A 23,863-nucleotide genomic window follows, 5' to 3' on the forward strand; every position below is an offset into this window, starting at 1 on the left:
CCATTTCAGCTTAAAAACCCTAGCAGTATATTTCATACTGGTAGTAAATAACAAAGTCCCAGTTTCCCAGTCTTTCCAAAAAGATGGCTATGCATAAGGTCCCTGAGCAAAGAATTGATTCAAATTACATTGCTAGGAGCTGAATTGTTTAATTAAGTTTATTTTCATCTACCATTGATAAAAGAACTGAGGTTTACTATAATGTTAAGGAAACAACTTCGGAGAATAGCTGAGTGATCTGCTGAAATATTTTATCAGCATAATTTTGAGCATTTTGTACTCCTCTGACTGATTTTTAACATCTCAATTTTCCTATCCTATTTCCTTTATTTCCTAAAGTGTCATATTCTTTAGTCAAGGAGATCATGCACTTTTCACTAAAAATGTATATGTATGACATTATATGCTGTCTTTTCTGTCCATCCCATTTGAAATGTTATTATGCCTCTTTTTTTTCCCTTTTTTTTGCCATAGGGTACATGTACTACCTGATAAACAGAGAGAGAGGCAGACAGTGGGAAAGTGAGAGATCACCCTCCAGGGGCGATGGCCCCTCAATCCCTTCTCTTCAGTCTCCTCTCAGAATTCTGAGCATGCGTGCACACATGCCCAGTATGATTTTCTAGTTACTATGTCTGAGAGTCAAACTGGTCATTCATGTGGGAGTCCAGTGCATTAACCACTATACCACCTGCTGGTCCCAAGGTTTTCCTATTCTTGGCCTTTCTGAGTTTTATTCATTTCTTAGAACTTCCAGTTCACTCTAGAATTCTTTCCAACTCTTGTTCACACCAACTTCCACTGGTCTTTTTCTTGAACCTCTAGCAGGTATATAGTCAAGCCCATGCAGCAGCAGAGACTTTGAAGGCAGTGGCCTGCAGTTGAATCATGGCTACATACTAGTTGGTCTCAAGTCGTTCAAGCATTGTGAAGGGTGTTCACTGTGTGCTCACTAGGGGATCACTGGGGATCATATGTCAACTAACTAATTTTATCTCCTCAGCAATTTTATAAGTTAGGTACTGCTTTGATTCCCATTTTACAGATGAACAAACTGAGGCACAAGTGATTGAGTAATTTCTGTTTAAGGCCACACAGCTAAAAAGAAACAGAGATAGGAACCCTGGCTCCTAAACCTGCTTTCCTAGCCCCTATGCTCTTCTTGCCTCTTCAAGACATATTTGAAATGATTATTCTTGGGGATTTTTAGGGTTTATTAATATGCAATATTGTTCTCTCTTGTCTCACTGAGGAGTCTTCAGGAAAAAATAACTTATCTATAATTTGATTTTGGAGTTAATGTGCCTTTGTGTGTGTGTGTGTGTGTGTGTGTGTGTGTGTGTGTATGTGCGTGTGTGTCTGTGGTGGTAGCTGAGATGGTCATCAAGGCAGGAACAGACACAAGATGACCGTTCAGTAGTTCAGGGAGGCCAGTCCTATCTAGGTTACACTTAATTCCTGTTCTCAAACCCAGGAATTGCATTGTGGAAAAAACACAAGCGGGAAGATGAATATTATAAACACAGTACTACCACTTAGGTAGCTTTGAGAAACCTACCTTCTCTGAACTTATTAATTTCCTTAGCTCAAAACAGTGATACTAAGTTCTACTTCTCAGAATTATTATACAATTAAATGAGGAAATGAATGGGATGTGAATGCATAGCGTCCAGGGTACAGAAATGTATTGCTCCCTTTGAGCTTACTGCACTCTACACTCTAGCCAGGTTTAGAGCTTTTCCTCATTTCTGCTGATGCCTTTCCTGTTGCTCATATAACCTAACTAGGCCCTCATGACAAAACTAGGGACTTTTCCTAACTTGTACTATTCTTCCTTAAGTATTATCTTCTTCATGAAGCTTTCAGTGATCCTTTACCTGAACTTGACCAGTCCTTTTTGTGAACTGCTTTATTTTGAACTTATTATTGTCATTCACATAGGGTATGGCTCATCTTTCTCACTGAGCTGAATGCTAGAAATAACATGGGAGAAGGCACAGTATGTGCCTCTGATCTCTCCCTGTCACATGGCTATTGATACTACATTGTGATAAAAAGAATCCTAGAATGCTGTGAGAAATGCAGACAAGAGGACAATTAATGGAGCCAGGATGAGTAAGGAGGTAGGATTCAATCTAGAGGATCTCAGAAAGAAGCAATTTGACTGTGCCTTGAAGGGTGAGTAGAGAGTCTCCAGGCAGAGACATGAGGGAAGAATGTATTTGTCAGAGAGTACACATCATGAAAAAGGCTCATAACCTGGAGAGTGTGTGGTTCGGGAAGGAGGGAATCATTCGTAGATAAGTTATTCATGGGCACTTGGAGAAGGAGAGAGTCATTTGCAGATAGGTTATTCATGGACAGTAGAGAGAAGTGAACACACAAGGGTAGTAGTTTATCTGGTTCTCAACAGAATCAGTTATATGTCTACAGATCTAGCTTAAAAGCAGGTTTGAAAAAAGAAAAAAAAGTTTTCAGCTGCTTCTCTGTCATGTCAGTTTGAGCCATCACCAAGACCTGACTGTTCAACATCTTAGTATTATCTTGGTGGAATTAAGAAAAAGTTTAAAGGTTGTAACTGATTATTTTTATCGCCAAATTGGAGATTTATTTCTGAGAGTCACTAGAGAGGGATTTTGACAAATCAGGACAAATCATCAGAGAGGTTACCAGAATGAAAAGACGTCTTAAGATTAAGATGTTAGGAGAAATGGGTGTGGGAGATTTTACAGGGGAGCATGATTACTCACATTAAATCCTTGGAGGGTGGTTTGGGAAAGTGGACTTCATTCTGTTTTGCTTCCAAGGGTGGACCTGGGATTAATAAACTTAAGTTACAGAGTGTCTGGAAGGAATTTCTAAGAGCTGATCATTAGATAATCAAATTTTCAATACTGTTCATGTCCATGGAGGCTGGGTTGAGCTCCTAATTATGTCTTTGGGTGATAGACTGAGTCATCCCTTCTGATGCCAACCTCTTTAGAGTCCCTGATGTATAGTCAACTTAATCTTAGTATGAAATGTTATTATATTTTAAATATAATATAAAATAGATTATATATAGTAAATTATGCTAATTTAGTGTGTTCCCCTCACAGGCAGTATAGAAAGATTAAAGCTTTTGAAGTCAAATTGTATTTTCATTTCCTAATGTGTGACTCTGGACAAGTTAACCCTGAGCCTCTGTGTGCAGATAAGTAAGGTAGCGATACTGAGAATCAAGTCACAGGGCTTTTGTGAGGATCAAATTTAATGAAGGATATGAATCCATTCATAGACTCTATCATACAAATACTGTCTCTGAAATAATTTTTTTATTTTTCTATAACTTATTATACTCTGGCTTTCTAAAAGTACTGGACATCCCACTGCAGAAATAAAAAGAAATAAAATGTAATGATATCTTCTGTGTTATTTCTAAAGTACAGGCTATCTTTTGTTATTAAGATCCATTTCTGAATATTTTCTCTAAGAATAATAAATATCAGTTTATCCATAATGACAAAAGAGTGATGGCAAATTAATCTAAAAATTTTAACACATTCTCTGCCCATGTAGAAACATCTTCAGACTCCAGATGCAACTTTCAATATGACTTCTTCATTTTATGTTAATGCGGACACATATGCATTAAATAATTGTCCCTGAAAGGAAATATCTGGAATCATTTTGCTTAAGAATTTATTTAAAAGTAACCATTGCTTCTTTCATTTTTAGTTCCCTTTAAAATCTTTAAAATTTTTTAAAAGTTTTTCCACAGAGCACATACACTCCCTGGAGAGAGAGAGAGAGATGGAAAGTGAGAAATTACCCCTTAGAGGATATGGCCATGCCACAATCCCTTCTCTTCCATTCTCCTCTTAGGATTTTGGGCACACACACATGTACCCAGTGCATTTTTGAAGCTGTGGTCCTGGACTCAAACCACAATTGACCATGTGGGAATCCAGTACATTAATCACCACACAACTTGCTGGCTTATAGTTACCTATTTTGAAAGAGAAAGTGGAAGTCAGCAGGGGGCTAGCAGTTAAGGTGCTGGACTTCCACATGGTCAACCGTGGTTTGAGTCCTGGACCCAGAGACTTGAAACTCATGCCAGGTGTGTATGTGTGCATTTGTGTCCAAAATCCAGAGAAGAGAATGGAGGAGCAGGGATTATGGTGTGGCCATCGTCCCTGGAGGGATGTGATGTCTTACTTTCTCTCTCTCTATTTCTCCAGTGAGCACACATACCTTTTAGCAAAAATCTTTCTCTAAAAAGAAAAAGAGAGAGAGAAAGCATGTGTAAGTGTATATACATATACAGGTACACTTGAGTACTTGCATACACACATATTAAACACATAAGTGCAAATTCTTAGGTATTCTTTCTCATGCTGAAAGACTTTGAAATTTTCAAAGTTTTTTGATTAAGAAATAGTTATTTTCATAAGTTTTAAATTAGTACTTCAAAATGTTTAAAATATGAACTTTCTGCATACTTCCTGGTGATAAAGAGAAGTATAAAATGAAATGATTAGAGATGCGTACTGTTTGGGTGTTCATTATTATTGCTGTCGTTATTAGCATCATGTTGTAATAAACTGTTGTAATAGCTAGTTTTGGACATTGCACTCTTTTTGCTGGTAAGTAAAAGTATAAAAACAAAATGAACAAATTTGCACACATTTTATACACATTTTATGTTCGTGGTCCTAAATATACATATCTAATAATATAATAGCTAAACTCCAAGTCTTACTATGTATTAGTGATAAAAAAAATAAAAAAAAAACAAAAACTTTAAATTCATTTATTTCTTCCATGAGCGAAAGAGAGACAGAAAGATGGGAACCCCCAACAGTGTCTTCTTATTGAGATCCAGTGCTAGCCTCTACCTGCCTGGGTCATGGTTACATGTACACATAATACCCACTGTACTCAGGGAGACCTTGGGACATGAATCCATGACCTTTCCCATGTGAGTCCAGTTGCATTACTTCTGTGCTACTGCTTGGTCCCCTGTTAAGTCCCTTACATGGATCATCTGATTTATTATCACAACAATTTTAGGAGGTATCTTCTTTTATTTACTTCATTTTTTAGACAAATGACCTGAGGTTTGCAGAGGTTAAGTTAACAAAGCTTATTGGTGGTTGAGCCTGTATTTCTTTCTTTCTTTTTTTATTTTTTAAAGTTTTTTTGTCACAGGGCACATGTGTTTGCTAGAAAGAAACAGAGAAAGACAGTGAGAGGGAAAGTGAGAAATCACATCCCAGTGGAGATATCCACACCACAATCCCTTCTCTTTAACTCTCCTCCTGGGATTTGGAGCATGCACGTATATGCTCCCAGAATGCTTTTCAAGCCACCATATCTAGACTTGAACTTCAGTCACTCATGTAGGAGTACAGCGGTGTAACCACTATGCCACCTGCTGGCTCTGAGCCTGAATTTTAACAAAGTTAACATTACAACCTTAACTTTACACAACTACATGACACTGCTTTGGTACTTGTGTAACCAGACTCAGAATTGGAAAGAACATTGGTCAATTCATGTGGCATCACATAAGTGCTGAGATTTGTCCTCATTTCAGACAGATGGCTTTTCAGCTTTTGCTTGAGTAACTCTAGTAATTGGAATTTCATAACTTCACAAGACAGTCCATTCCATTGTTGGACAGCTCTTATCACTAAATATCTTATTCATGCATGTATTTATTGGAAATTCATCATCTTGTAATTTCCACATATTGGTTCTAGTTCTGCTTTCTGGAGAAATGTTGAAAAGTTCTTTCTTCTACCTGGCAAGTTTCAGGTATCATTTTCCTCTAAGTCTCTTTTTTTTCAGCACCTGTGTGTGCAGTTTGCAGATCCTTCACCTTTATGATCATGCTTTCTGACAGTCTAGTTTATCAGTTGTTTCTGACAAATTGCAGTGCACAGACTTGAACACAGCAGTGAGGCAGTGAGTGCAGCAGAAAAACTTCTGGAATGTGTTGTAACACCTAGGTTAAGATCTCAGCATCAGCAAGGGGCACCATAACTGAACCTCAAATTCTATAGGAAAGTAAAATAATTACCCTAGTGTACAACATGATTATGGGTCAAATAAGATGGTTCATGGGAAAATGCTATACATGTCATGTTTCCTGCCTCAGACTTTTCAACTTCCCTCTCCTTGGCCTGCTCTTCCACATCAACATAGCTTATTTTCCTCCTTCCTTTTGCATTTTTGCTTAATAATCACCTGCTAATTGAGCCCTTTCCAACAAATGTATTTAAATTACAAAGAATTCCTTGTTATCTTCTCTCCTACCTTAGTTTTCTCTGCTGTGTTGATCAGAATCTAAAATATGTACATTTTACTTATTTAGTTTGTTTCTTCCCCAGCTAGAATGAAATTGTGAGCTCATTAATTTGGATTTTCATTACAGCTATATTTTCAAGACATAGGTGATCAACAAATAGTTGTTAAATAAAAGAATCAATTATAGTCATGTTTATTATTTCCGATGTGGGTCTGGTCATCAAAAAGTCCAATGCGATGCTTTCTTTTATATATATATATATATATATATATGTGTGTGTGTACGTATATAAAAGAAAAGTAAGTTGGCAAACTTACAAATTGTCCTTTTAATATTTCAATTTTATATATTCATTGAGTAGTTAATTTCGTTGTATTCGAAGGGTATTTTCTGACAAAATTGTTATCTGAGCTGGATTCCCTGGAGTAAAATGTTGTAACCCTAAAATTCCAAAATGATAAAGGGAAAAAAATAGAGTTTATTACAACTTTCATGCTCTAATGACTCAAGGTTGCAATTTGGTGGCTAAGCCCCTCCAAGTTCTTATTTTTAAGTAACAAATAATTGACTTTACTATCTATTGGCTCAGTGTAATGCCTCATCTTGATTTATTATTGATAACATATCTTATAGCTATAAGACCTTTATGGCAAAGTGATCACAGCCTAAGCTAACTGGCTATTTCTATGTTAATATGGATTTTAGAGGTGGTACATAAAGGGGCATGAATAGGATGAGGGGGGCAAAAATTCAGATTTTTGGGGGCCCACATATAGGAGATTAGGTAGGGCCAGAGGGATGATAGGAACTCAGCTTGCTCCCAGCATCAGCAGAGTCTAGAAAATATTCTACCTGTATAGATAGAGTTTGGGGAATACCTCATTCATCTACACAAAGAGGGTAGCAAGTTAAGATTACTGGAGGTGCAAGTAGTGCCAAATTTCTGAACTGATTGCTGTCTTCTGTGGCTTAGTGACATGCAAACTAACTGGCTAACTGGCCTTAATGGAAGGAAACAACTGAAGTCAGCAGAACATCCAATTGTTACAGGTGATCTGTCTGCTGGAGCACTGGAGAGGGAAGAATTTCTTCACAGCAAAGAATTGTCTTGGGATATGGTAAAAAAGTAAAATAAAATAAAAAGATACACTTTTCTTACCCAAGAGAGTTGACTTTAGACCTATGAATTATTGACACATGCTTTTTTGTTGTTGAATGTTTGCACATCTACCCAGATCAAATAATGCTGTCAGCAGTTAGTGCTGTGTCAAACTGTTCTGAATTTAAATCTGCAGAATCATGTTTGGTCAGAGTGCCTGAAAAATCCCACAGCTGCTTATTTAAACTTATTTTTAATTTGCTCTAAAATGCATTTTAATCACTTGGGGGCTTTCTGCGGAATGCTGTAAGTTTTCATTGCTAAATTCAAAAACATTGCAAATATTCATGGCATGGTAGAATAATAACTAAATGAAAATGAATTGTTTATGTTCTGTTTTAAATGGGAGAGGTAGATAAGAGTACACTCCTTAGTCGAATCTGTATTTGTGGTGGTTGTATGAAAATGCCTTCATGATTTTACAAAAAATATATTGGAGTTAAAAATATTTCGTCAGGGACATCAAGGGTATAATGTTTGTGCAAACTTTAGTTAGTGACAGAAATCATGATAGAAGCTTCTGTTAAGTAGACAATTACCATTGCTGGGAAGTGAACATCTGGGCACAGGATTGACTAAGTGTTTTTCTAGTTACACCAGAGCTGCATTCTGGATCTGAGCTTACTGATTCAGTGTTAAGGAAGACATTAATCAATGTAATTGTTAAACTAATAAAGGGAAGGAGAGCACAAAATGGGGAATTAGGTGGTACAGGGAACTTTCAAAACTCATTTCTCCCTTCCACGTAAATAATAGTGTAATAACATAGCAGTTCATAATAGAAGTATAGTACTAGCAGTAATAATAACAATGATTATTTTTAAGAGGTTTTTGCCTTAGGGTATGTGTATTCGCCAGGGAGAGAGAGAGAGACAGAGACTGAGAAGGAAAGTGAGAAATCACTTCCCAGTGCGGATGGCCATGCTATAATCCATTCTCCTCCATTCTTCTCCCTGGATCTTGGACACACAAGCACATGTGCCTGGTGTGTTTTAACTCACTGGGTCCCAGACTCGAACTGTGGTTGACCGTGTGGGAGTCCAGCAATGTAACTGCTATGCCATTTGCTGGGGCCCCAATAACAATTAAGTGGTTTCCCATGTGCCAGATACTATCTTAAGAACTTTCCAATCATGATTTACTCTAGGCTAAAGCAACTTCAAATAATTGTTACTAATATTCTATTCTATGAACGAAGTGAGATTCAGAGAAATCTCTGAATCATTGAGCCTGGCAAAGGACAGATCTGGATTGAACCCGCAGGTTCTCTGTTTTGTAGTATTGTGCTTAGTCCTTCCATTACCCAAATGAATCGAAAACGTATTTACTTATTTAGACCTTCTTAGTGGGATCAGTGAAGGAGTAAAAATGCTCCTGGTACTCGAAGAAACTCAAACCTATGGAAGAGAAAAGACAAAAGCAGATAGTAATGATTAAGATACAGAGTCAGTGGTTTAGGTGATGCTTCTCCAAGAGTTGAGAGAAAGGAAAATCACTATGGGCTCAAATGGTTAGGGAAGACGCCTTAGAAAAGCTTGGCTTTGACTTAAGTGCCTATAAATGTTTGGCCTGACAAGTTCTATCTTTTAGTATTCACACTTTGTTAAGAATTTTATGAATGGTATCCTGATATGGTGCTTTGTTTTTGTCCAAAGGGGTTTTTGGAACTTAAAAAAGTAGTTCAAATACTTGTTTATGCTTTTGATGTTGTATTTCATTTCTGAAAATATAAAATTTGTTACTTATTCCTTCTAAAATGTGGAAGCAGGTAATATCAGAAAATAATAAGAATTATTAGATTTATTTGATAAGATTAGATAGAATTATTAGATTTCTTATTTTAATAAGAAAATAAAAAATTATTAGATTTATTTGTTAAACCCTGGGAAAAGTCAGGAAGCATTGCCAGTTGTTGGCTGAAATTTGTGGTGCTGAAATTTAAATGAGTGAGACAAAGGAAAAGTAGGACATATTTTTGGAGTTAAAAATGAGCCATAAAGAAAATAGTTCTGAGGGACTGCTTGTGCTTTTTTGAGTTCCTATCTTCAGTATACATGGAAGAGAAATCTAAGAAGGCGTTATATAACACTATTTAGAAAAAAAAATTCCTTATGTATGGTTTACAAAATGGAACTTTTCTGAATAAGGCTATTTATCTTTTTAAGAAGACTCTGTGCCTCATCTCCTGCTTAGTCTTCTCTTTTCTTTGAAGCTCAGGGGTTGGCTTAGCTTGATCCCAGAGGCCAGCTGCCTCTTTCTTCCCTGGGTTCGATGAAACCTACTTCTGTTGTCTCTTCTCTCAGTTTATCTTTGGTTTTTGGTTTCATCTCATAGTCTTAATTTTATGACACAACTTTTTCTACCTAAAGTGTAACCTAAAAAGGAATCCACATTTGTAGGATTTATGGATTTGAGTTTATTAGACTTTTTTTTTTTTTAATTTGCCAGAAGGAGTATGTGTGTGCCAAAGAGACACAGAGGGAAAGTGAGAAAGCGCTTCCCAAGTTAAAAAACTTATAACTTTTAAAATGTGTGTGATGTATTTTTCTCATGTAAAAATCTGTTGGAATTCAGGGACAATCTTTCCTATTACAAAACAAAGAAGCAATAAAGAATCACTTGGTAGGGGAAGGGGACATTAAGAAAATAGTGCTAAGAAACTGTAGATAATTAAAATCTATGATTAGTTAACAGCAAGAGGAAATTTTTACATAGTTGGCCTGTTTTTATAGGAATGAAACAGAAACTAAAAAAAAAAAATAATAAATACAGTACCTTTTTATCTTTACAACGCTTCCTGTCACGCAGATACTCTTTGCTAGAAAGGATTTTGAAGGCACCCTTAATAATTAAAGTAGAAAGATTTGAAATGTTGAGTAACTCCTGATTCTTTTATGTAAAATTTCACATGGCATTAATCTGCTGAGCACTTCACAGTACAGTATGTGCTGAAAGTGTGACAATAATTAGGGAATTTGTCAGCTGGATATAATCCAAAAATTACATGTTAGACCTTGTCCAAATTTTGTAGAAACTAATTATCTCAAAAGTCTTGTGATATCTCACAGTTCTGGCATTACAAATACTCTGCTATACCCCATACTGGTATTTGATAAATGCATATTTCACCATCATGTTACCCGGAGACTTCCTCTTGTACCCATATTTTGTCTTATATTCATTTCAATGACTTAAGGAATGTTTGAGTAATATCCTTTTTTTTTTTTTTTTTTTTTTTTTTTTTGCTTTATTAGAATGGCAACAATTTATTGTAGCATGCAGATGAGATGAAATCTGGCTTTCTCTTCTAACTTAACCCTGGCCTAAAATTATGGGATAGATTTTATCTTTCTTGTATTTTCTTCACTCAAGAATTATTTTGTTGAAAGTTTATGGGTATATGCTAGACATGCATAGATATGGAGAGAATACATTTACTAAAAATAGTCAAAAAAGAATGCATCCTTAAGTATTATGGTATTGTGTTGTTGTATTTTTTTTTTTTTTTTTTTTTTTTTTTTTTTTTTTGCTTTATTAGAATGGCAACAATTTATTGTAGCATGCAGATGAGATGAAATCTGGCTTTCTCTTCTAACTTAACCCTGGCCTAAAATTATGGGATAGATTTTATCTTTCTTGTATTTTCTTCACTCAAGAATTATTTTGTTGAAAGTTTATGGGTATATGCTAGACATGCATAGATATGGAGAGAATACATTTACTAAAAATAGTCAAAAAAGAATGCATCCTTAAGTGAAGAGAAAGATTACTCTCTTTGCAGTTTTCAAGCATACATTATTATTGGCTGTAATCACCGTATTATACTCTATGTCTCTAGAACATATGCATCCTAAATGAAACTTTGTGCCCATTTCATCTCTCCCCATTCCTGCCCCCAGTTCCTGGCAACCATCATTCTACTTTCTGCTTCCGTGAGTTTGACTTTTTTAGATTCCTCATATAAGTGAGATTATACACTATTTGTCCTTTTATATCTGTCTTATTTCACATAGCAAAATGTCCTCCAGTTTCACCTATGTTATTGTAAATGACAGGATTTCTTTCCTTTTTAAGGCTAAATTTTATATATGTTGTACAAATATATATGAAATATAATATATACAATAACACAACATATAATAATATATAAAATATATGGCATATAATTACATATATATGTACGTTTAGTCTTACAACTTCTTTATTCATTCATCTCTTAATGGGCACCTAGGTTGATTCTTTATCTTGTATTTTGTGAAAAATGCTACATTGAACATGAGAGTGCAGATACACTGATTTTATTTCCTTTGAGATTGCTCGATCTTCAGGTTGTTCCATTTTTTGAAGTTTTCATCTTTCTTTCTTTCTTCCATGATTAAGTGAGAGAGAAAGAGAAAGCCAAGGACAAAACCTCCAATTGGATTCTGTTGCCACAATATACCTTAGCCTTCAGTCAGCCCCAGGTCATGGGCACACACACACACCCAGCATATTCAGGGCGGTTTCCAGACTTGAACTAGGAACCTTGCTGTGTGGAATTGCTTCATAGAGTGTCACATTTTACTACTGCACCAAATCTGGCCATCTGGCCCCTATTTTTAATTTTTTGAGGAAATTTTGTAATGTTTTGTTTTTGACGTAAGGTGCATGCACTTGCTGGAGAGAGAAAGAGAAAGATAGAGGGGAAAATGAGTTACCCCCCCTCACCCCCACCAAGGAGATGACATTGCAGTTCCTTCTCCTCCATTCCTCTCTTGGAATTCTGGGCAGCCACAATCATACACCTAGCGTGATTTTTCAAGCTCCCAGGTCCAGGACTTGAACTGTGGTTGGCCATGTGGGAGTCCAGTGTCTTAACCATCACATCACTTTTATATACGGAATAGGGACTATTTTTATGTTATTAGTGCTAAGACATTTTTGTGTATATATATATATATATATGCTGTCTTTTAAGACATATTTTTAAGGCATGTCTTTTATTCTGTCTTATAAGGCATGTTTTATAATGTTTATTGTGCAAATTTGGAGATTATAGAAAAGTATAAGCAAAACTATTATCATTAAGATTTCTTCTACTCATAGTTAATGGTTTTATTTTGATGAATAAGTCTGTCTTTGTCTCTTCTCTTTTCCAAAAATTCCCTTTACCTACTTCTCTTCTTTTTCAACCTTCCCTCCTCACCTTTTTATTGCTAAACTCTCAATATATTAATACCCATATGTGAAATTTTAAAAAATTTTCACTTTTGCTCTACTTACTATTTTATGTATTACTCTGCATTTGACATAATGTTGGAACACTTCCCAATAATTTTACATATTTTCTAAAACATTTTAAATTAAATTGTATGATATGTCACAGTTTAATCTCCATTGCTGACTGTTCAGGCTGGTGAACAACTTTTTTTATGTTGTTATTCTAAATAATCCTATGAATCAACTATGGGCATAATGTTTTATTCATAACTCTAATAATTTCTTTAAGATAAAAATTTAGAACATATTTCTGGGACAAATATTTTGGAGGTGTTTGATACATATTAGGAAAAATTCTCCTGACTGGTTATCTAATTTAAACTTTCATTAGTTTTGTATAGGAATGATCTGGATTTTTTTTCTTTATCAGTGATCTTGGAGATGAAATAACTTTAGGATTCATATTATAATTCAGAACAGTTTGGCATTTCAGAGAATTTTCTAGTTGATAGCAAATTGAAGTTCAATAGGGGAAAATGAGGGCAGAAGAAACAGGGCAGATAAATATTGCCAAAATAATGTTTGTAGAGTATCAGTTTCTTCATGTATTGCCTGAAGGAGAATCCAAGGGTCATGGAGAATATGATTAGAATTTTCTGTAGTGCTGTGAGAAACTGCTATGTTAAGGGCTATTCTTAAATGTGAAGAAAAAGAAAGCCCACTTCACTAATGCTTATTTTAAAAAGACTGTTAAATTTTTAGATTTTAGGCTACTGAACATTCAGAGATATGAAATATCTTCATGGAGAAAATTAAATGTTTATTTTAATTATTTACTATAATTGTTTCAGAATATATTGAATTTAAAAAGGCTTTCTTAGTGTTACTACTGTCTTTCCTCAGTTAAACAGAGAATATGTTTAGTAAACGTAGGCTTTTTCCAATAGCAACAATCAGTTTTCTGATTCTCAATATACCAACTGGGCATTCAACAGTTCAGTTCAATTATGACACTAACTACCTGGAGTTAGCTTCAGCTCCAGACGTTAAAGGGTTTAGTTTTCTAGTTCTGTCTGCTGGTTCAGACACCACTAGCAAATAGGGAGCACATAGGTAGCCTATACTCTTTCCATTTTGGCTATAAAGTAAGAGGTTCCACAGCTCACCACCTTACATTTGTTAACTTGTTAGGACAACACACACTACTCAGGAGAGTGGTTTACTTATTAGCAGTGTACTATGAAGACTACAACCTGGGAACAGCCAAACAGAAGGAATACATAGGGTCACATATGGATGGGGAAGCACCACCCTCTTAGCATCACCAACTTGGAAACTTTTTGAACCCCATTGCTTCTGGGGTTTTGTGGAGGCCTGGTTTACTATCAACTGAGTATCCAGTCTCTCTTCTCTCCCAGGAGATTAGGGGGTGGTGGTGAATATTTCAAGCTTCTAATAGTGGTTCAGTCTTTCTGTCAACCAGCCGCCACCTTGAAGCTACCTAAGGGCCTGCTAAGAATTACCTCATCAAAGGAAATTAAATGGAAATATGTTATTTTCCTAATATATGATGATGTATTAGGGCCTGTATACAGATAAGGCACAAGGTACATGTCAACTGTTAGTTTTTTTTTTTTTTTAATCTTCTTTTTAAATGTACTTCTTTATATAATTCTCTACTTCCCTATTATATTTTGTTGATGTTTCTACCCCTTGAAGTTTGTAAATTTAAAAAAGGAGATTTAAGTCTGGCCTTTACCTGTATTGTCAGAATATTAATCTGCTGTCACAGGCCATTACCTCCCTTTTACAGCAAATTGCCCCCAGTAGACACTCCAGTGGCTCCTCCAGAGTCCTGGCTCCCGTGAGGCTTTGCATCATTTCCTCTTCATCGCATAGGTGCACACACATCTGGGGGATGACATGTAGCCTAGGGAAAGCTGAATAGTGAGTATTTAAAAAGATTTACCTATTTACAAATTGTTTTCAGTGTTTTGGAAATTGTTTTTAAAGAAAAGTCTTTTCTAAAAAAAAAATTTTTTTTTTTTTTGGTATAGGGCACAATAAGCTTGCAGGAGAGACAGAAAGACAAAAGCAAGAAAACTCCCCCCAAGGGGGATGACCACACTGCAATTCCATCTCCTCCACTCTCCTTTTGGGACTTTGGATGTATAGGCACACACACCTGGTGTGAGTTTTAAGCTGCCGGGTCTGAGACTTGAACCATGGTCAACTACATGGAAATCCACTGATGTAACCATTACTCCATCTGCTGATCCCAAGAAAAGGCTTTTTAAAAAGCATGATTTATGTTTAGTTTTTTCTTTTATGCATAATGTTGTAAATGCTTATTAACATCTTAAGTTATTGTAAAAAGAATTTCCCTGTTTGGAGACATACTAGTGGGTGCTAAGGTCTGGGTCATGATACTTTCTAGCTAGATATTGCATTTGGCATAAAAACTGAGCAACTATTGTAAGTGTGAGAATTGCCTGAGAAAGTTTTCAATTAGCACAAGTGCACTTCTGGTTTTTCTTGGTACTAAGGTTGTGTATGATTACGCTGAATAGGTTTAGGAAGAGATTTTTAAGATCTATCGTTCTGAAACATTGCTCTTTCTCCTTTCTATAGGGTACTATAAAATTTATAAAAAGTTCAATCAAATACATTTGAGATGGAGTGAGGAGGGCCATTAACTAGTCCTTTAAATATTAAATATAAATATGTTAATGTATTAAGCATATATTAAGCAATATATGTTTAAAAAGTCACAATGCATTTTTGTATAGAAAAACATAGAAAAAAAATCATGACTTTTTTGACAACCCAATATTTAGAATCTCTTTTCTACTGCACTGGGTGAATTAGCCATATCCCTAAGTGGACCTTGTTTTTCTTCAAGTTGGAATAATTTGCTTTTTATTTAATTTGTATATATCAATAGAATTTTAGTGTTACAAAAAAATGCATTGTTGTATTTGAGTAAAATTTTGTATGAAGTAGTTTTAAAAAAAAAAGACAGAATTGCCTCATCAAAACAGAATAATCTCCTCCCATTGTAAATTCTAAGGGGTTTAGAAGCTTTGTGTCATGAACTAGGGACAAAGCCCAAATATATATTTCCTTGTGTGTCACAGAAGTCTGTTTTTTTGAGAATTATTTATTTTATTACTATTATTATTATTTAATTTGCTATAGGATACATGTATGAGTGAGAGAGAGAAAGTGAGAAAATAAGCTGCCCAGGTTCAGGACTCAAAGTGTGGTCAACAATGTGGGAGTCCAGTGCCTTAACCACCACGCCACCTAATGAAGCTTATTTTTACTTCCATGAAATTATAGGGGAAACAATGATCTTCATCTGACAAATGGCACTTTAAAGATACAAATGTTCTAAAATGAAGAGGCACATATTTGGAAACACATACACTCAAAAAGAAGAAAGAAGTTTAAAAGAATTGGTTCTGTTGATTGTAGGTTGTAGTTCTGTGTGTGTTTCAAGTGTGATTTATACTCTGCAAGCCTGCACAAAGCATCTCTATTAGCAATAACTTCTGTTCATTAGTGTTCTGATTGTAATTAATGCTTAGAATAGTGACCCTGAGATAGTTATCCAGCAGGACTTTGTAATTTATTCTTTTTCCTTATGACATTCAGTATAGTTTTAAGATTATTAACAAATCACATACAATGACTTAAAAACAGAACATTTAATTAATGAGATGGCGTAAATCAATTAATTAAATATCTTTGTGAGATACCAGGGGGTTGCTGTGTTTTACTATCCAGAGAACTTTATTTTCTTGTGCTAACAAATTGTTTTTCTAGTTTTCCTTCTTAGCCTATATTCCTTCTTAGCCTATATTCCGTTTATAACTGAGTGTGAGATCCTTTTCTTGCTTGAGACACCTTTAAATGAGTGATAACTTTTTTTATTTTTTAGTCATATCTAGTAGCAGGCTTACATCTTGAAGGGAGGGTTATCATGTGTCTGTGCTCCTCTGAGAGCACCCAGTGTCAGAGTCCAATGCTCTTATTGCCAACATGACAGACAATGAGCCAGGGAATGAAATGGTTGCTGTGAAAGCTTAAATAAGGGGAGCTACCGTCCAAATTAGTTTCTACATCTTGACAGTATCTAATCCCTTATGTATTTGACAGCTGTGAAAGGTAACAGCTATACTTTGTCTTTAGAAACTCATTTTCTTTGTAAGTGTTTTTGGTTATAATTTGATATATATTTATTGTGAAAAGTTAGTAAAATGTAGAGAAATGGAAGTAAGATGAAAATCAATAATTTTACAGAAGGAAGTGAATACTATTTACCATTCTGTTTGAATCTCCTACTACTGAAAATATTTTTTATTCTAATTTCTAGTTTACACATAATCATTGTTCATCTTTGTGTACAATGTGGTACAGTATGGCTTTTCAAAGCACACAAATAGTATGTAATAATCAAATCAAGGATATAGACATATTCATCATATTTGATATTGAACATTATAGTCTATTGTATTTCCTACTTTTTATGCAAGTTGAATAACCCTTATACAAATTGTTTGGGGCCAGAAGTTTTTTGTATTTTAGAATATTTACATGAACATAAAGAGATATTTTAGGAATTTTACCCAAGTTTAAGTAGGGAATTCATTTATGTTTCTTATACTCCTAAGGTAATTTTATACAATTGATTGCAACCTGTCACATGAGATCAGGTGTGGAATTTTCCACTTGTGCTGTCATGTTTGTGCTAAAAAGGTTTTAGATTTTGGACCACTTTTGGATTTTGGATTTGGGGCTCAAGGATGCTTGCTCTTTAAAATTGGGATCTTACTGTACATACACTTTCATATCATCATGTGTTTTCACTCAGCATATCATTAACATTTCCTCTGAAAATCTAATTATTTTATAATAATAAAGCACCTGCACTTGCCATAAAGTACCTGCACTTGCTGGAGAGAGAGAGAGAGAAAGAGAGAGACAGAGACAGTGAGAGGGAACGTGAGAAATCATCCCCTAGGGGTACGGCTATGCCGCAATTCCTTCTCCTCCATTCTCCTCCTCAATCCTGGGCATGCACGCACATGCACGCACATGCACCTAGCATGAGTTTCAGGCCACTGAGTCCTGGACTTGAACCGTGGTCAGCCATGTGGGTGTCCAGCAATGTAACTACTACCCTATCTGCTGGCTCCTAAAATCTAATTTTTATTGGCTAGGTAGTTTTGTACAGTCATGCCATTATTTAATTACCTACTTCACTGTTAATCCCAATTTTCATATTATAAACCATGCTGTGGTGAACATATTGAATGCAGATTTTTATGTTCAGATTTTTATAGTTTTATAATAAAACAGCATAATACTGTTTTATTATCATCAGTGAAGAATGCAAAAGACAAATTATGATGTGTATTTTGATAAGTTATTAGAAGTTGGGCGGATACACATCGTGGGAGAGAATAAATCTGGGAAGATTTTATATAGTGGTTAATGAGTTGTGTTTCGGAGGGTATACAGCAGCAATAAGAGAAGCAGACATCAAAATTGGGGAAAATTCATGTGGAGAGTTATGAATGGAAGATGTCAATGAGAATGAGTTTATATCCATTTGAATATGATCCAACCATAGAGGAAAGATAGACTTGAAAAATTAAAGGAAATAAAGTTGGAATTGTGGAGTGAAGAACTTTAAATTGTTGTAATAGGCTACGTATGACAACCAGAAGTCCTGAATTTTCTGGACCATTGTATTTTTAACTCTTAATTAAAAGTTTTTTTTAATTTTTTTTTTTGAGAGATGATTGCTGTAGGGCATGTGTGCTCATAGAGAGACAGAGAAAGACAGAGACAGAAATCAAGAAATCACCCCTGTGGGGGATGGCCACACCACAATCCCTTCTCCTCTATTTTCCTCTTGGGATTTTGGGCACACATACACACACACATGCACTTGGCATGAGTTTTAAGCTGCTGGGTCTGGGACTTGGAACATGCTCAACTATGTGGGAGTCCAGTGATATAACCATTATGCCATCTGCTGGTCCCTGCTGGTCCCATCATTAAGTTTTTGTTTGGCATGTTTTATATGCAAAGTCCCCATGATAACCCAATGAAGCACAGTGGAGGTCACAGGGAGTTTATGTTTTAGTAGAGATAATGATATTACATCAGTGTGGCCAGATCCATGACCTTGTGGTTAAGGGAGCCAGATCCCACATGGTCAACTGCAATTCAGATCCTGGCCTCTGTGGTTTACAAAACAGGCTGAGCGTGTGTGCACTTGGCCCTAAACTCCTGACAGGATTGAGAAATGTAAGAGAAAGATGCTGTGTGACCACACTCCTCTGGGGAGTGCATTCTCCCCCCTCCCTCCCTCCCCCCTTGCACATGCTCTCTCTCTCTCTGCTTGTCTGTCTCTCTAACAAATGCATATACTCTCTGGTGGTTAATAAAACAGCAATACAAAAACCAATGAATACAGTGGTCTCTCATGCTGTCCTCGTAATACATTTATATTATCAGAGTGATGCAATGTTGGTTTGGAAAAGTATGCTCACAGTGGCAATTAGAAATCTTTGGAAGCACAGAATCAGAGCAGAGCACAATTTAAATTAAAAGTGTATTTGAAAGATTATTTCAAATATACTTCAGATTGAAGGACGCTTACTAAAGTCAGGAATAGTAGGTAAAAGTCCATTAAGGAATGTAGGGTTGGAAAGCAGGGACTCCAAAACTTTAGATGAGAGGAAGGACTTAAATTTAATTTAATGGTTCTGATTTCCTAGTGGACTCTAATGAAAATATAAAAGCCTCAGGCCTACTTCAGATTTGCTGAATCAGAGTTTGGGGGAGATGGAATCAGACACACATATACATTTTAAAAGCTCCCTCAGAGGTTCTGATTTGTGTCTCTGGTTAGAAACCACTAAATAAATTAATGTGTGTTTTTTTTTTTCCACCCCAACAAGTTGTCAGACTGTCTAAATCTACTGTTTGAATCTTAATATACTTAATATGCATGCATACACATTTTTCTTCTGCATATTTTTCTCTTACAATTTTCAATTCCTGAGAATTTTTTTTTTGTGTGTGACTTGGTGCCAAACTGTAATATAAATGTACTAATTAGTGTTACTCTGCAAAATCAATTTTGAGCAAATGAAATATACTACAAAAGTTAAAAGGAATTTTCTGTACCTTTTTTTTTTCTTATTAAATGATAGGGACAAAAGCCAGAACGGATGTTCAAGCATGGTATTTGAAAACTTCAAAGCTGGCTCTGGCCCTGGCAATTATTCGCTCAAAACCAGCAGACAAAAACAGCAGAGAATACACAGAGTACCTTGCAATGTTGATGTCTGAGCAGGAGTTGAAGTGGAAATCGAAAGTCAAAGCCTTAGAAGCAGAAGTTCTGCAATTACGTCAAAAACTTCTGGGCAAGATTTTTTCAGGATCATTTAAGAGTGGTAAGTGTATGAAATAGCCTTTTGGTAGTATATCAGTTTGTTTTAGTCATCTACACAATTATTAAGAAATTTATTATAAAACATGAAATTGTTTAGTTTCTTGAAAAGTATACTTCTTCTTGTTGCCCTCTAAAATTTTTTTTACTTGTATTCATTCATTAAAATGTATTGTTTATTTTGTTTCTTTGTGTTTTTTTTTTTTTGCTTTAAGAGAGTTTTTTGCTATAGGGTACATGTGTTTGCTGCAGAGACAGAGAGACCAAAAGCAAAAAATCACCACCCCACCCCCAGCAGGATGGCCACACTGCAATCCCTTCTCCTCCACTCACCCCTCAGATTCTGGATGCACACACACATGCACCCAGCGAGAGTTTTAAGCCACTGGGTCCAGAAGTCAAGTTGCTGTTGACTATGTGGGAGTCCGGTGATGTAACCATTATGCCATCTGCTGGTCCCAAAGTTTGTTGTTATTTTCTAATGAATGGGGAAACATTAAACTTTCGAATAAAGCTAGAGAATGAAAATAGTGTAGATGTAAAGCCAATAATACTTTAAACTTACTGAAAAAATTAACATTAAAATCTATTTAACTTTATTGTTTTCCTATGTATTTATTTTACTTTTTTGAATAATTTTTTTCTTTATTCATGATAGAGAGCATGTGTGTGTTCCTGCACATGCACATGTATGCAAGAAAGAAAGATGAGCACCCTCTAAAGGATTTGGTCATGCTGAAATCTACTTCCTGTAATCCTTTAGCCCATCAGCTCTTGGGTTCTCACATGCATGCCTGGCATGTTTCAGACTGGCTGGCAGGGATTTGAACTTCAGTTATCTTGTGGGAATCACCTTCTCTTGAGCTGTGCATTACCACTATGTCACAGAGGAGGTCTCCATCTGATTCTCCAACCTCTGGTGGTCATGCACTGGGAGTGGGGCATACCACCATGCCCTGTTTTGCTTTTACAAGTAACAGCAGCAATAGGCCAAGACTGTAAGTGGTGAGAACCCAAAACCACATAAGATAAAGTGCTGCCCTGCCCCTTAAATACTCACCATTCCAGCAGAGAAATAAGAAGTATAAATTATTAACGTAGTTGTGGGAAGTGTTGTACTAGAGAGTCTGACAAAATGCAGAGGAGGAAGCCATTCATTCTGCCTGGTTTCTGGGAAGGCTCTGCAGATTTGGCCCAGGGTCCATTTTAATCAGTAAGATGATTAAAGCATCCAGTGAGAGCCAGGAGTATGAGAAAAGGCACATCACATTGAGGTCACTGCCAGCATTATATTTTCATAATGACCATAACATTCTTAAGATAGAGATGGTACAGGAAAGAAAAGGGAGGTGAGGTAGGACCAGGTACAGAGGGCCTTTGAATGCCTAACTAAGGAACATTTTATTGTATTGCTTATTGATCATACAATTGACAGTCTTCATCAGTACCCTTGTGATAGTGAATGTAGGGTATATTAATAATTAAACTAGGACAACACAGGGAAACTAGAACTCACTTGAGCAGACTGGAGCATGTGATCATCCCATTCATCAGAAACCACTGGACTTTTATGAAGCAACAGCTCTTGTTGTAATTGGGAAACAATTCTGGCAATTAAATATATGTAAATCATATCATGTTATTATTTTGCATAATGCTCTTCCCTGGCCTCCAATTTTGCTTCATACTAGGTTCAAACTTTCAATAGTGGCCTATAATGGGGTACATAATTTTTCTACTACTTACCTTTTCCCTGTTATCTCAACTCATACACCATCCCCATTATAAACTAGGCTCTAGAAACCACAGCTTTCGTTCTTGCTCTTAAAGTTCTTTCTTGCAATGGACATCCGCTATGTTTTTCCTTTTTATTCTTTGTGTGACTTTTCTTCCTATTTGTCTTACTTTAAATGGCATCTCCTCAATAGGGTCTTCCCTGCCCATTCTATATACATTTCATTCCCCCCTTGTTACTCCTTATATAGGCACCCTGTAGACAATTTATTTATTTATTTACTCTATTGTTTTATCTCCTAAAGTAGAGTGTAAGTTCACTAAAGAGAGGTCTTTGACTTTCTCAGCACATTTTGCTTAATGCCCAGACCAAAGGCTGACACATAAGAAGGTACTCAATAAATATGTGTCAAATAGATGTGAATTATGGAGAGTGTTTTGATTTTAGCCTTGGCTGCAGGAAAGGAAACCAGGTGTAAAATGTTTTACCAAAGAGCCAGCCAGGCAGAGAGGTATTAAGACCACTAGATCCCACATGGCCAATTGCACAGTTAGAGTCCTGGACCTAGTGACTTAAAACCATGCTGAGTGTGTGTGCATGTGCACTCAAAGTCCCAAGAGGAGGATGGAGAAGGGATTGCAGCAAAGTCATCCCCCCCTGGGAGGAGTGCTTTCTCACCCACACCCTGTTTCTCTCTCCAGTGAGCATACATGTCCTATAGAAAAAAAAAATTTTTAACCAAAGCCCATATGAAAAGCAGTGAATGGAACTAGGTATATGATAGTGAGAACTAAAAAGACAGACATTTGTGAATAATTTCAGAGTGGACAGTCAGACATTTCACTTGTGAATGATTTCAGAGAATGGCTAATTGAAGATAGAGTTATTTAGTATACTTGAGATGTCCAGTCTAGTTTATCAAATGGATTATGACACTTCAAATCCATTCGATGAACATAGAAATTAGCTGAGAGGAAAAAAGGATGAGTCCATGTGTGTAAGAATATAAGTTGAACCCTGAAATATATAGGAAAGGTCTTACAGGAAGGTGAGAATAATAGAAAGTTTGTTGGCATTTAAGTAATAGTTGAAGTAATAGCCTAGGAAGACCCACAGAGAGAATGAAGCTATACAGCTAGAGGTTATGGGAAACATACAGATTCTAACATTCTAAATGTGGGGTAGAAGAAGAGAAGTATCACTTTACAAGTGTGCAGGTGTACTGCACACGTGCATGCTGTGGGTATTAGGGGACTTACTAATTTCAGTTCTGGTAATTATAAGGAAACCTAGATAACCTAATACCCATATGTTACTAAAACCTCATTACTACATGAACAAAACTAGTAGTACATGACTTACAGCCACATTTTAGTCTTACTGGAGTCTTTGGTGTTTTTTTTTTTTTTTTTTTAAATCTGAGACCAATTAAATTTAATGGAGTTTAATTACACAAGAGATAGGTTGTAAAATTCCAGCTTTCCTGACAAGTTAGTTCACTATGCACTGCCCCAAAACATGCCCAGTTTATATAGCCTGAGAAAAGGAAATGACATATAAACCAAGGATTTGAAAAACCTGACTGGCTACAATTGGCATTTGCCTTATATGGTCATAGTCTGAATAGAAAGTACCCTGTGATTGAGGAAGGCTTAGTAGCTAGATTACTAGGGCATTCCCTTAAGGTAGGTTACAGTTTGCTTATATATAAAGCTAGGTTGTAGTTTAGTACCTACAACGACTACTTTGGGCCAAATTTATCACCCAAGGTGGGAGGCCTGCTTATGCCAATTTAGTTAAGTTTAACATTGATTTTTGGTTCTTTAAGTATGCATAGTAAATGAGTGGCCAACAATCAATTTTTCTTCCTTTTTTTTTTTTCCTGTGTAGTTATATAATTAATATAATACAATGGCACAAATGTAAAATTTCCAGTAACCTTAAATATACTATGACTGTAATAAATATCCATGATATGAAAACTATTATTTACCATACAAAGTT

The 23,863-nt window shown here is 35.8% G+C and overlaps 1 protein-coding gene across 1 annotated transcript in view; it reads left to right on the top strand.

Annotated features, from left to right (window-relative positions):
• The window catches only part of MEI4 (meiotic double-stranded break formation protein 4), a 212,086-nt gene that overhangs the window by 8,038 nt on the left and 180,185 nt on the right, over nucleotides 1-23,863 (top strand). The window contains exon 2 of the mRNA XM_006143412.3: nucleotides 19,886-20,128. Within this exon, the coding sequence (XP_006143474.1) occupies nucleotides 19,886-20,128 (243 nt within the window). The remainder of the gene's footprint in view (nucleotides 1-19,885; nucleotides 20,129-23,863) is intronic.

This window comes from Tupaia chinensis, unplaced genomic scaffold (genome assembly GCF_000334495.1).
Source record: "Tupaia chinensis unplaced genomic scaffold, TupChi_1.0 Scaffold000097_1, whole genome shotgun sequence".
NCBI lineage: Eukaryota > Metazoa > Chordata > Mammalia > Scandentia > Tupaiidae > Tupaia > Tupaia belangeri.